General features: G+C 31.8%; 1 protein-coding gene across 1 annotated transcript in view; it reads left to right on the top strand.

Moving 5' to 3' along the window:
• The window catches only part of LOC105334720 (uncharacterized), a 42,038-nt gene extending 30,178 nt beyond the window's left edge, over positions 1–11,860 (top strand). Inside the window, exons 9-35 of the mRNA XM_066076550.1 lie at positions 69–206; positions 288–425; positions 550–687; positions 803–940; positions 1,063–1,200; positions 1,327–1,458; positions 1,917–2,054; positions 2,282–2,419; positions 2,625–2,756; positions 2,899–3,010; positions 3,256–3,299; positions 3,389–3,642; positions 3,910–3,997; positions 4,192–4,265; positions 4,755–4,791; positions 5,024–5,121; positions 5,469–5,597; positions 6,487–6,635; positions 6,855–6,990; positions 7,198–7,332; positions 7,463–7,556; positions 7,882–7,955; positions 8,040–8,174; positions 8,386–8,505; positions 8,748–8,896; positions 9,218–9,353; positions 10,769–11,860. Coding sequence (XP_065932622.1) covers positions 69–206; positions 288–425; positions 550–687; positions 803–940; positions 1,063–1,200; positions 1,327–1,458; positions 1,917–2,054; positions 2,282–2,419; positions 2,625–2,756; positions 2,899–3,010; positions 3,256–3,299; positions 3,389–3,642; positions 3,910–3,997; positions 4,192–4,265; positions 4,755–4,791; positions 5,024–5,121; positions 5,469–5,597; positions 6,487–6,635; positions 6,855–6,990; positions 7,198–7,332; positions 7,463–7,556; positions 7,882–7,955; positions 8,040–8,174; positions 8,386–8,505; positions 8,748–8,896; positions 9,218–9,353; positions 10,769–10,846 — 3,272 coding nt within the window. The 3' untranslated portion in view covers positions 10,847–11,860. The remainder of the gene's footprint in view (positions 1–68; positions 207–287; positions 426–549; positions 688–802; positions 941–1,062; positions 1,201–1,326; positions 1,459–1,916; positions 2,055–2,281; positions 2,420–2,624; positions 2,757–2,898; positions 3,011–3,255; positions 3,300–3,388; positions 3,643–3,909; positions 3,998–4,191; positions 4,266–4,754; positions 4,792–5,023; positions 5,122–5,468; positions 5,598–6,486; positions 6,636–6,854; positions 6,991–7,197; positions 7,333–7,462; positions 7,557–7,881; positions 7,956–8,039; positions 8,175–8,385; positions 8,506–8,747; positions 8,897–9,217; positions 9,354–10,768) is intronic.
• The last annotated feature ends 781 nt before the right edge of the window (positions 11,861–12,641 follow it).

Below are 12,641 nucleotides of genomic sequence, written 5' to 3' on the forward strand. Positions count from 1 at the left end.
AGATTAAAGAACATTTATTTTTTCTCTCTGATTTTTAAACATTAAACAATATTTGTAAAATTTATCAGCATGTGACAGTGGTTGGTACGGCGAAAATTGCAGTGAAAGGTGTGGGGAATGTTTTGGGTCAAAAGATTGTCAACACGTCTATGGAACATGCATGTATGGCTGCAAAAGTGGATACCAAGGTTTAAATTGCAAAAAAGGTATTGTTCTTTGTTATGGTTTTGAAAACCAAAACCAAAACCAATGTTTCTACAATTAAATAAAGCAATTAACATTTTTAGAGTGTAATGCCGGATACTACGGCAAGAACTGTACCGGCACTTGTGGAAATTGTCTAAAAAATTCATTTTGTCATCATATCACCGGAGCTTGTTTTGAAGGATGTAAACCTGGGTACCAGGAACCTACGTGTATAGAAGGTACAGGTTGAGTTCGGAGCTATAAATTAAACATTTAAGCTTGCGTGTTTGCAGAACATTGATATATTCAGAAATACTTTAATTTCATTAAGGAAAACGGTACAAATTTTTTTTTCGTTTTAAGAATGTGACGGACGAAAGTACGGAGACAATTGCAGCATGCCATGTGGAAACTGTATGGGATCAGCTCAATGCGATCCAATCAATGGGACCTGTATGAATGGTTGTGCCAGTGGTTTTGAAGGTTTAAACTGCACCAAAGGTAAATCAAAAGATTGTCAACACGTCTATGGAGGGTATTGTTCTTTGTTATGGTTTTGAAAACCAAAACAAAAACCAATGTTTCTACAATTAAATAAAGCAATTAACATTTTTAGAGTGTAATGCCGGATTCTACGGCAAGAACTGTACCAGCACTTGTGGAAATTGTCTAGAAAATTCAATTTGTCATCATATCACCGGAGCTTGTTTTGAAGGATGTAAACCTGGGTACCAGGAACCTACATGTATAGAAGGTACAGGTTGAGTTCGGAGCTATAAATTAAACATTTAAGCTTGCGTGTTTGCAGAACATTGATATATTCAGAATTACTTCATTCATTAAGGAAAAAGGTACAATTTTTTTTTTCGTTTTAAGAATGTGACGGACGAAAGTACGGAGACAATTGCAGCATGCCATGTGGAAACTGTATGGGATCAGCTCAATGCGATCCAATCAATGGGACCTGTATGAATGGTTGTGCCAGTGGCTTTGAAGGTTTAAACTGCACCAAAGGTAAATTTATACTTTAAAAAAACACGAATGTTATATCAACCGAAGTTCGTGATTTTAATACTGGTGTGCATGTTTTTATGTAAATACGTGAGATATTTTGCAAACATGATTGACTGTATAATTTAGAATGCGACAATGGATACTTCGGTCCAAATTGTATTGCAAAGTGCAACAGAACCTGTAGAAGCTGCAATAAAAAAAGTGGTATATGTGATAACGGATGCCAACCCGGATGGAGAGGAATATATTGTCAAGATGGTATTCTTTGTTATCGCTGTTAAATCAAATTTTGCAGGCATTGAGCTATCAATTCTAGCATCTCACGGTTTCCGAGGTGAAAAAAGACGAATAGTAGATAAAGATAATTTTAGAAATATAAGTTAGTGTTATTCCTAATTAAGTATTTTATTCCTTCGCAATAGCTACGACAATATTATTGTGTGTGAATATATGAATGTAGTGAAGAGTATTTTAGATATCCTTCCTTCTTTTTACCCACCAATCGGAAAATTTCATTTCGTAATTGTTATCATAAAAAGATAGTTCAAAAAAACTCTTAATACCAAGGCGTTAAACCTTAACAACATTTTTTTTTCTTTCCAGTACTTTTGAAAATACGCTCACCATTGTCTGAAATCTAACTTTATTGTTATGGATGAATAAACACCTTATATAGGTTTTCCCTTGATACATTAAACGATATAACTTTTTTTAAGAATGCAGTGGAGGGTATTATGGCGAAAACTGTAACAGTAGTTGTGGACATTGTTTCAATGAAACTTCCTGTCACCATATCAATGGAACGTGTGATGAAAACTGTAACCCTGGGTATCAAGCACCGTACTGTACAGATGGTAAAATTCCTTCTTAGATTTAAGTTACCTCTTTACATAACTCACTAAAAGGTACTTACGTGTTTTTACTAAGTTTTTTTTAAATATAATATGATCATTCAAAATATATAATTCTTAAAATTACTATCGGTAGGATTTGATTTTTGGTTTTAATCAATATTTCGTTAAGGTGTGTATTTGATAATCCATAGATTAATGTTTAACATACTTTTAATTCCTAAACTCAGAATGCAAGCCAGGCACATATGGATTAAAATGCAAAAACACATGCGGACATTGTTCGAATGGATCATCCTGCTCTCCATTCAACGGGACGTGTGAGTCTGGATGTGATCCTGGATATCAATATTCATTTTGTAAAGAAGGTGTTTATTTACATTCCTTATCCGTTAGTTTTCTATCCAATATAATAAAATTATTAACACCTTTTAATGAATCCCATGGTTTAATGTTTAAGTATGTGTTACAGATGCTAACATAATAATAAATTGTCAGGCTTTGCCCTGAGAAAAAAGGCATATTGTATTGATGGTAAAATTGATAAAATGTAATAAAAGTCTTCGGTTTTAGTCTGTGAAGCTGGAAGGTTTGGTCAGGATTGTGCTTTCAAATGCAACACCACCTGTTTGGGTTGTAACAATGTAAATGGACTGTGTCAGACAGGTTGTAACCCTGGTTGGAAGGGAGCATACTGTCATGAAGGTTAGAATAAATTTATTAAAATAACATTGAGAAAAATAACAAAATAATTTCATAATGCATTTCAAAGAAATATGTTTACCTGAATACCCAGGTTTAAATCAAAATTTTAATCATTTTTTTTGTCATTGTTATTTTAAACTAGCCTTACCCCAAAGGAGCTTAGATAATGAAGAACCAATAATTGGAGGATTAATAGGTGTACTTATCCTGTTGATAGTAATATGTTTGATAGTGTTTGCAATCAGAAGACAAAGGTACTCGCTTTCTTCTAATAAAACTCTATTTATGAAAATAAAGAACTCAGTTATATGCTACGTTGTTCATTTCATTTGATTTTACAATGCAAATAGTGTATATAACAAGCTGCATCGTTTTAATGAAAAAAATATACGTAATGGTTAGGTATTTCACGCTTTGTTATAAAAATCAAGTACATAAAATCACAAACAGGTATGGATGACATTTCTAATGGTTTTTATAATTATTTTTTTATCTATAGAAATCAAAAATCTAAACAAGAAGCTCTGGATGCCCATTTAAACGGTATGTTTCCTTGACAATTTCAAATAAAAAAGTACTTTTTTAACTGTTTTATGAATATTCGACGCACATCTTTCATTATATATTCACAGGAAATTTAAGTAGTAATTCTGAGATGGTGGTTAAATCCCACATCAACATCCCTGACAAGAACGATTGCAAGGAATCTGCTAAGCTTGTACAACCTACCGATAGCAACAACGAAGAATGGAGCGAGAACCCCATTGGGGACAATGGCATCTACATGAACGAGCAGTTTACTCCAAACATTCCAGTAGATCAACTGGATTCTTTCATTGCAGAAAAAAGAAACAAAGGAAATGAAGGATTTAAAAAGGAATACGCGGTATGATCAGATTAATCCTTTCAAAAAAATTGGTATTAGTAATGAATCGGTTTTTCAATCGTTTCTTATAACTTGTAACGCTTAGTTGTTTAATGTAATAACAACTTAAACCCCTTTTTAATATTACATACGTCATATTTTACTCTCTTGTTCTTTTTTTTGAGTGTAATTATTTTTTAGGGTTTTTCAAACATTTGTTTGCTGTGGTTGATTTGACATTATGTTATTTTCTAAGAGAGATTTAATTGAGTTTACAATTAACAATAGGGTCTTCCTTCGGGAGAGATACGCTGCTGTGATGTTGGAAAGAAACAAGAAAATATAGCAAAGAATAGGTTCAAGACAACTTTTCCATGTAATCATTTCATTTCGTTTTACCTATGTTATTCACTTTATTATATATGTTTTATATAATTATTTAACATTTTACTTGTTTCCTTGTTTCTAATATACGTATGAAAGATTACAGATTATTTCATATTTAATTTTGTATCTTAAACGACGTGTTTGATTTGGTATTGAAATATTGTGTCTTTATAAAAAATATAGATGACCATTCCCGTGTAAAACTACAAGTAGAGGACGAATCATCGTCGGATTACATTAATGCAAACTATATTGACGTACGTATACACAGTGTTTCCCAAATACAAATATTAGGCTTTAGATATACGAGGTATTCAATCAGTTATATTAAGTAAACTTGGGGGCGTTACCAATTCAAAATTATATAATTATCCTTATTAAGAACAATACTGTGTAAAAATTTTATGTTTTGAAGCTGAAAGATTTTTTCTTAACTTAATGATAAGTTGCCGCAAAAAAATCAGATTAGAAACTATGAGAAGATTTGACATAAGACAATCTCTGTAAAAAGAATTGTTTTAAAGCTAACATGTTTCTTCTTCTTTACTAAATGATGAATTGTCGCTATAAAAAAAATAAGATTTGAAATGAATAGTTAATTTGACGGCCAATTTGTAAAACAGCTTTCCTTTTAAATCATATTGGATTTTTAATGGTTATATTTTTTTCCTATAATGAAACAAATGTTATATGAAGCATAATTGCTAAATACAATGGTTTTATGTGTATCTTTTTCTTTTTCTCAGGGACATAACAGACAAAAAGAGTACATCGCTGCACAAGGTTAACATTAACATTTAGCTTTCATACGTTAATCTACGTTAATCTCCATATTTTCCCTTGACGTTAGTTTGAAATTCCAAAACGTATGAACCATAACGATAAATAAAGTAAAATAGTGCATCTAACACAACGTAAAAGAAACATCTATTTTTTTTTTCAAAAAAAAACTTTTTAAAGATTAATTATAAAAAAAAAGTTATATACGCCGACAGGTCATTCTTTATATTAACAGGACCAAAAGCCAATACTCTTGCCGATTTTTGGAGAATGATTTGGCAGGAAAACGTAGCTACCATTGTAATGCTTACTAATCTTAAAGAAGGCGAAAAGGTACTGATTCATTCGTTATGTAAAATAGACAGCGGACAGAACATCTAACATTAGGATAAAAGTCCGTTATTTTTGCTTTTATGCATGTATTTATGAAACATTTTTTTTTCTTACGAAAATAATATTTTCTTGATTATTTACCAAAAATTAGCATTTTGAGAGAGTAAGTCATAAACATATTAAAATAAACTTGTAAACATTTTTTTTTTAATTTTCAAGCATGAAAGTCGCTTCAGTAAACGCATCTTAGACAATTTGTACAAGTTGCAATGATGAACGTTTTCTATTTAGGAAATAACATGCCTGTTGTTTTATCTTATCAAACGTAAGGCATTAAATTTTCGCAGGTTAAGTGTACCCAGTATTGGCCTGAAAGAAACAAACCATTAAGTGCTGGGCCAGTGTTGGTCAAACTGATTGAAGAAAAAGAGTACGCCTTTTACATAGAACGGAAAATGTCAGTTAGCAAAAAACAGGTTTGATTTACTATAATTATTCTAAATGTTATTACATAGAATAAAGTGTTTCTATTTTACATGTTTTATCGTTAACAAAAATAATCAACAAAACATTAGTTATTGATTCATTATACATGGATATGATATAATATATGAATTACAGCCCATTACATGGGGCGTTTTATAATAACATGTAAAGGCATCTTTTAATCTCCTATAAATGCATTCGTCTCTGCATCATACTTTTTTTCTTAACATTAAAATATTGATAAGCAAAGCAAAATATAGAAATTAACATTTTTTAGTTCATATATTTGAATCCTCCAAATACATATATCAATATGGTTATACTAGTTTTACGTTTACATTTTGGTAAATAGAAAACGTCATATCTGATAACATATTAAATGCCATCATAAGCACAAGTTTTAGAAAATGTAACGTAGCTTCTTACTAATTACATTGTACGCTGCTGAAGGTAGTAGACGATGCTGTTAGTTTTTTTTTATTGTTAAATAGTAAAAGTACAGATACATTACGTTTTTGTTTTTCGATATCTTTTGCTAAAAAGGGGGTTTATTTCACATGGAATTTAACGTTGTGTTATTAAAGACAAAAAATGTTGACAGAGATATATGTATAAAGAAATTTTAAAAATAAGTAATAAAAATATAATACGTGAGTTTTATGAATTTATTGGCGATAGTGGTCACGACTGCTTGATATTAAAATGTATACAGAATACAAGGTGAACCCTGGGATCAGCTAATCACCCGTAAAAACCATAACAAATATCTATATGAACACTACTGGCGGGGTTCTTTTGTTAAAGAAGGTGCGTTTTCTTAACATTGTATTGTTTAACGTTTAGTTAGAGAAGACACAGGTGCTTTATTATTTTTTTTAGTTAAAGAAGACACGCGTGATTTATCAGCACCACTACACGGCGTGGCCTGATCACGGAACCCCAGAATCATTGTGTTTGCTCACGTTTCACAACCACGTGATCAACAAAACTAATAATAACACGAATGTACCCACTGTTGTCCACTGCAGGTAATTAGCACGCATTAATAGCACAATTTCGACTCCTGTTTAACATTTTGTCACTTATTGTTCAACTCAATGAAATACACTCGTCTGTATGTTATGTAATAAAGCACAACACGTTATAACAAATACATATGTTTAAAAAGCGTATAATTTACCTCCTTTTTATAATTTTTACTCAACATAATTGTTCGTAAAAAAGGTTTCATTTTATTCCCTTTTTAGCGCGGGTGTAGGGAGGACCGGTACCTATATAGCTCTGGATGCTTTGTATCACATGGGCAAACAGACAGGAACAGTCAACGTGGTGGAATATGTCAAGAAAATGAGAGGAAACCGAGTATCTATGGTCCAGACATTTGTAAGTTAACTCTGAAAAGCAATTTTGTAATATCTATGTAAAAAGTATCTGTTATCAATTTTGTAATGTTTTATTTGCATTATTACAGGTGTTTCTATAGAAAAATAAATGTGATTAACACAAGAAAAATAAATGTAGCTTTTCTTGGAAAGAAAGTACAAGAGGTATATAAATAGCATCACAAATTACCTTGTATTGATTTTATAGGAACAGTACACTACGATCTATCTTGCTTTGAACAACATTTTCAAAGCTCCAATTAAGATGGACAATTCCACAGACGTTTTCTTCAAGGCAGAGAAAGCTATTCAAGGTGCACAAGCCACCAGAAAAGAATTCCAGGCAAGAACAAGAACACTCGACATAATTGAAAGCTCATTGATTTTAATCTAATTTTAATTGGAAACCCTTTTAATCAAGAGAATGCTTTACATGTATATCTACGTAAGTGAAATTAATTTGATGTTTCCAGCTTCTTTTAAATGTTCGACCAGCATATACGGGAGTAGTCTACAAGATTGCGAAGCAAAACTCAGCAAAAAACTGCGCGGACACTATTTTGCCCCGTACGTATTCTAATTGGATAAAAAGTATGGTCATTATCAGAGAAAAAATTCAAATATATATTTGAATGTAATTATCTTTTTTCATACAACTGTTTATTCTATGACTTGCACATAATGTTCATAGTTGCATAACAATCAATACAAAGTGATACAAAGTGTTAGATTGAATATCTTAGCTTCATATGAAAACATAAATATTTGCATATTGTCCCAAAGACTAATAACCAGGTATTCCTGCAAAAGCAATTTCATGTGTCAATAATTAATTGTTTCTTAGTTTCTTTTTGTGTGTGTGTTAAACCAAAACCTAATCTTTCTTCTACAGTTGATAAGTATAGTTTATTTTTGTCATCGTCGGTATCAAACAGAGAAAATTACATCAACGCTATCGTTGTACCAGTAAGTACATGATATTTTTAATCTAAAACATTTAATTGTTTTGATTTATCAAATGAAAAAATAAAATTGCAAATTATAATGTAGTCATTGACAAACGGAAGGCGGTTTATTGTGACAAAATACCCAACACCAGATGGCGCTGTGGACTTCTTACGTCTGCTCGATGACCACGAGTCTGATACAGTAATATGCATGGACCCTGTTCAGGATATTGATTCGGTATGAGAAAAACAAACATATCGCAATAAAATATTTGATTGGTAAAAGAACCGGGTTTTTTATTCCTAAACATGTTCGACTATCTAAAACAAGTTAAACAATTATAATCTTAAAACACTTAAGCATTCTATATTATACACTGAATACATAAGGATATATTGATGTCATGGATAGTTTCTTTATGATATAGATGTGTTCATATTGTCAACAGATTCGCAGTTGGTTGCCAGATGCATCCTCGTCAACGGTCGTGACACCTTTCACAGTACACTGTCAATCAAAGTCAAAAACTGACGTCACCTGTCACCTTATTGATATTGTTCAAGAAAAGGTACGTTTTTCTTGATATTTAGAAACTTCTACTGAGGGTGCTAATCGCTAGCTGGCTAATTTGTTACGATATCAATAATTTTACCATAAGAAAAAATATTATGTAGAATAAAAAAAAAGTTAAAAAGATACTTCTGAAAAATATGTCGGAGTGAATAGAAGAACAAAAAATTAAGCATTTGCTATTTAAGTAAACTTAAATAAAAAAAAACGCAAGGTAATCCCGGAGTTAACTTGTTTCAGAATGAGGACGAGTCGCACTCTGTGGTTGTGGTGGAACCGAGGGCGAAGATTGGTCCAATTGAAACTTCACAAGATACATCACACCTCCGGAGTCTTGTGTCGGCAGCGTTACTGTCTGAGACAGAAAATCCCATCACCGTCGTTTGTAGGTACGTTAACAAAAGTGCGTTCAATATAGTTGTATAATATACATATTTTTTTTAATTTTACACTCGCAGCTTACTTTTAACGTTAAACTTATCTGTATGTGCATGTGACGTTGAGCCGATACACTAGGGTTTAAAGTATTGCATTACAGACTACGGTGTGGTTACCGTTTTCACTAAAATAGATACATGTACCCACTGATACATGTACCCACTGGCTTTGATTACTTCTGCTTAAGATTTATTTCCTTTCGATAGGAAAAGTGTTGATGTTTAGCATCAGTTTGAGGATAAATTGTTAAACTTATCTTTAATATAAACCAGTGACGGTGCTTCTTTGTGTGGAGTGTTCCTTGCTGTCCATAACGCCATTCAGCAGCTGGACATTGACGGTTGGGTGGATGTGTTCACTACGGTTAGACATCTACAAGTCAGACGTCCGGAATTCTGTGCTAACTTTGTAAGTCATCAACATAGATATACTGTATAGAGATTGTAAATCAGTCGCATATGGCCAAGTCTTTAAATGAATGAGTTATGTCATAACATTGAAAATCACAGTAATTTTAAACGTTTGACAAATGAGTTGTGTTCAAAGATTGTAAGTCAGTCTTTACCAGGACCCATTCTTAGCGTGCTACGGTGTTACGCAAATCTGCATATGAACGAGTCATTTGACTTATACGTTCTCTGTTCAGATTATAAATAATTCTACTAAAACAGTAGGTCTTTAAAAAAATAGTTTATGTGCTAAGATTTTAACTCTCTCAATATATTTACGTGTCATTAAACAAAAAACACCCGTGACAGATCGCCTTTTCTCCAAAATTAAAGACCTTCCTCCACTTATCACATCGATTAAGCAAATATTGTGAGTAACAAATTATGTCCACCTCCTAATTGAAAATTAATATTTTCAAGAAGAGAAAAAATTGGTTAGGTTGTAGGTCTGGTAAATTGCAAATGTGCAGCAGCGCAAATTGCGTTTTGGTCTCATTCACTGAAAAAAAGGTTTATGGCATCTGTATATTCTTACTTCTAGATTATGTAACAAGTCATTTGTAAATTAGATGTTTCTTCAACTCTTAGATATTAGTTCCTTTTTATAGGGTCACTAAGGTAGCAAGAAACAGTTTCGATTAAAAAAACATTTTTTTGTAAAATTGAGAGTTCTTTACTTGAATTGTTGGGGGTGTTTCTGAAATTCATGAACTAATTTTTAATGTTTTTTGTTAGTTAGAGGAATGTCTTTTGTTGGAATTGGTTTGCAATATTTAGGCCCCATATGTTTGGTACATGAGAATCAGAGGGGAAATGCGAAACCTCCGACTATGACTGTTGTGTTGACTTTACACAGTGAAATTGCAAGGAGGTAAAATAACGCAAAAAGTTGGTAGATAAGACATAGTAAACTATAAACTTTACGTTTCTGACATGTGATGGTGCAGCATGCATTCGATACGGAAGGTCAACCCTTTGCGGGGAATTAGCTGGAGGATGTCAACAAAGCTATTACCTCATGACAAATTAGAAAAATAAAAAAAGGTCAAAATCTAAGAAAGCCAAACGTGTAGACCCTTTGCACGTTATGACAGGTAAATTTCTTCAGAAATCAATGGTTGACTTTACAAGGATTGAATTAAAGGTATTTGTGCTGAATGGGAACTGAGGAAAATCTAGTAAAAGAATTCCGAAGACATAAATGAGGTTACAATGATTTGTAATTAAAGATATGCCCCTTTCCACCTAATATAAACATCACTTAAACTATAATACAGTTTTGTAGGATTTTGTGATTGAAAAATTGCCAGATGAATATGCATTTGAAGCTAATATTGATGTCAATATTTCTTAGTTTTGTTTTCATCTGAACAGAATGAGTACCAAATGGTATTTAAGGCTCTGTACGACCACATTCAAAGTACAACAGAGACCATCTACTCCAATCAGTGAACGAACACCGAGACGACCACATCCAGAGTACGTCAGTGGCCATGTTCATTATAGGACAGTTGAGATTCTCCGGGTTCTGTGTAAATCGTAACATTCCATGCATGATTTATTAAGTAGACAATTACCATTCTTCAAAAAAGCCTTATAATGACTTTATATATACTCTGTCCCAAGATTTTCTCGATTCATATTTTGGTTAATTACTCGATATTTATAAATACCTCAGGGTTCAAAGGAAGTTCATTCAAAAGTATGAAAAATTTCTAAGATTTCTCAGTTGAAACGCCCCTGTTAATTTATCAGGTTTCAATACACGGCTAAAAATGAGATGTCCACAAAGATTTTGTTTTGTTTTGCAATAAGCCCAGATGTTAATGTTGAAAAATTGCGCGAGGTATTCCGAGTGACTTTCGAATGGAGAAATCTCCGGAAGAAATCTGTTTCGTTCCTGTGATTTTTAAAAAAAAAGAACAATGTGTGAATGACGACATCTTTGAAATTGTCCTTTTTATCGAATTCAATTGCACTTCTTTCACAGGTATGTCTGTGTTAAAAATGGTCCAAAATGTGTAGCATAAACATCTTGGGACAGACTTTAGGTATTCTACAATCCACGTTGCTTCGCTATATGAAGATTGTCATCATGATTTCGTGTTTTTGAAAGAAAATGGAATCAAAATATACCAAACTAATTGTGTTTACATAGCTAAATTAGTTCATCAGCTGGCGATGAATAAAGGACACTTGTGACACTAAATATGCTAACTGATATAATGGATAAGAATCAGTTATAATCAAACAGCTTTGATTGAACTAACACTATTAAGTTAAATTATGTAACTTGCTATGATATCGTTACACTTTATTGTATTGAAACTTTTTAACTGCGTGTGTAAATTCATGTACATTATAGTATAATATTCTAATCATTAATTTTAAATCATTTGCATAAACAATAAACACATTGTTTAAATTCTTATTACAAAGAAATCTCAGATACAACATTATTAGCTATGCTCGTTTTTGTGTTTTCTTTCTTTTTCTTTTGTTCAGTTGACAAATTTATAGAAACTTTCACTGAAAGTTTGGTTAATGTGTATTTGTTTTCTATAAATCTTTGAACAGATGGGAATACATTTATATATAATGTAATCTTAAGATCAAATGATTATATATTCTTTTTAATTAAATTTAAAAAAAAAAAAAAACTGGGAAAATTATCTTTTTTTTAGGAAACTTCCAATGTCATAATATTTTTTTGTCTTTTAAAAGGAGCCAATGACATTTATAATAAATATTCATCCTCTTCTCACTTTGGTGTGCAAATGCACAACCTTCCTGAAATACTTCACACATGTTTGACTAGACAAAAATTAGCATAATAAATTGCTATGAAATTGTAAACTAAATCAAATTAAAAAAAAAAAACTTCGCATACTGTGGTTTCATTAATATTCAAGGGCATGAATTTTTGAGGATAAAGTGAAAATCACAGTTTCAAGGATACGTAAATTAGTGGCCAATGATCCTATCAATATAAAATGTTAATAGAAATTGCACTTCAATGAACGTTTCATTTCGTGGATCAACTTTAAAACGAAATCCACGAAAATTGGTATTCAACGAATATTGATGAATCCACAGTAGAAAAAAAACTTGTCTGAAACCCGAATCAAAGACACTGTTACTTTGGTTGAGTTGCATAATAAATTGCTATGAAATTGTAAACTAAATCAAATTAAAATAAAAACTTCGCATACTGTGGTTTCATTAATATTCAAGGGCATGAATTTTT

This window comes from Magallana gigas, chromosome 1, assembly GCF_963853765.1.
Source record: "Magallana gigas chromosome 1, xbMagGiga1.1, whole genome shotgun sequence".
NCBI classification, from domain to species: domain Eukaryota; kingdom Metazoa; phylum Mollusca; class Bivalvia; order Ostreida; family Ostreidae; genus Magallana; species Magallana gigas.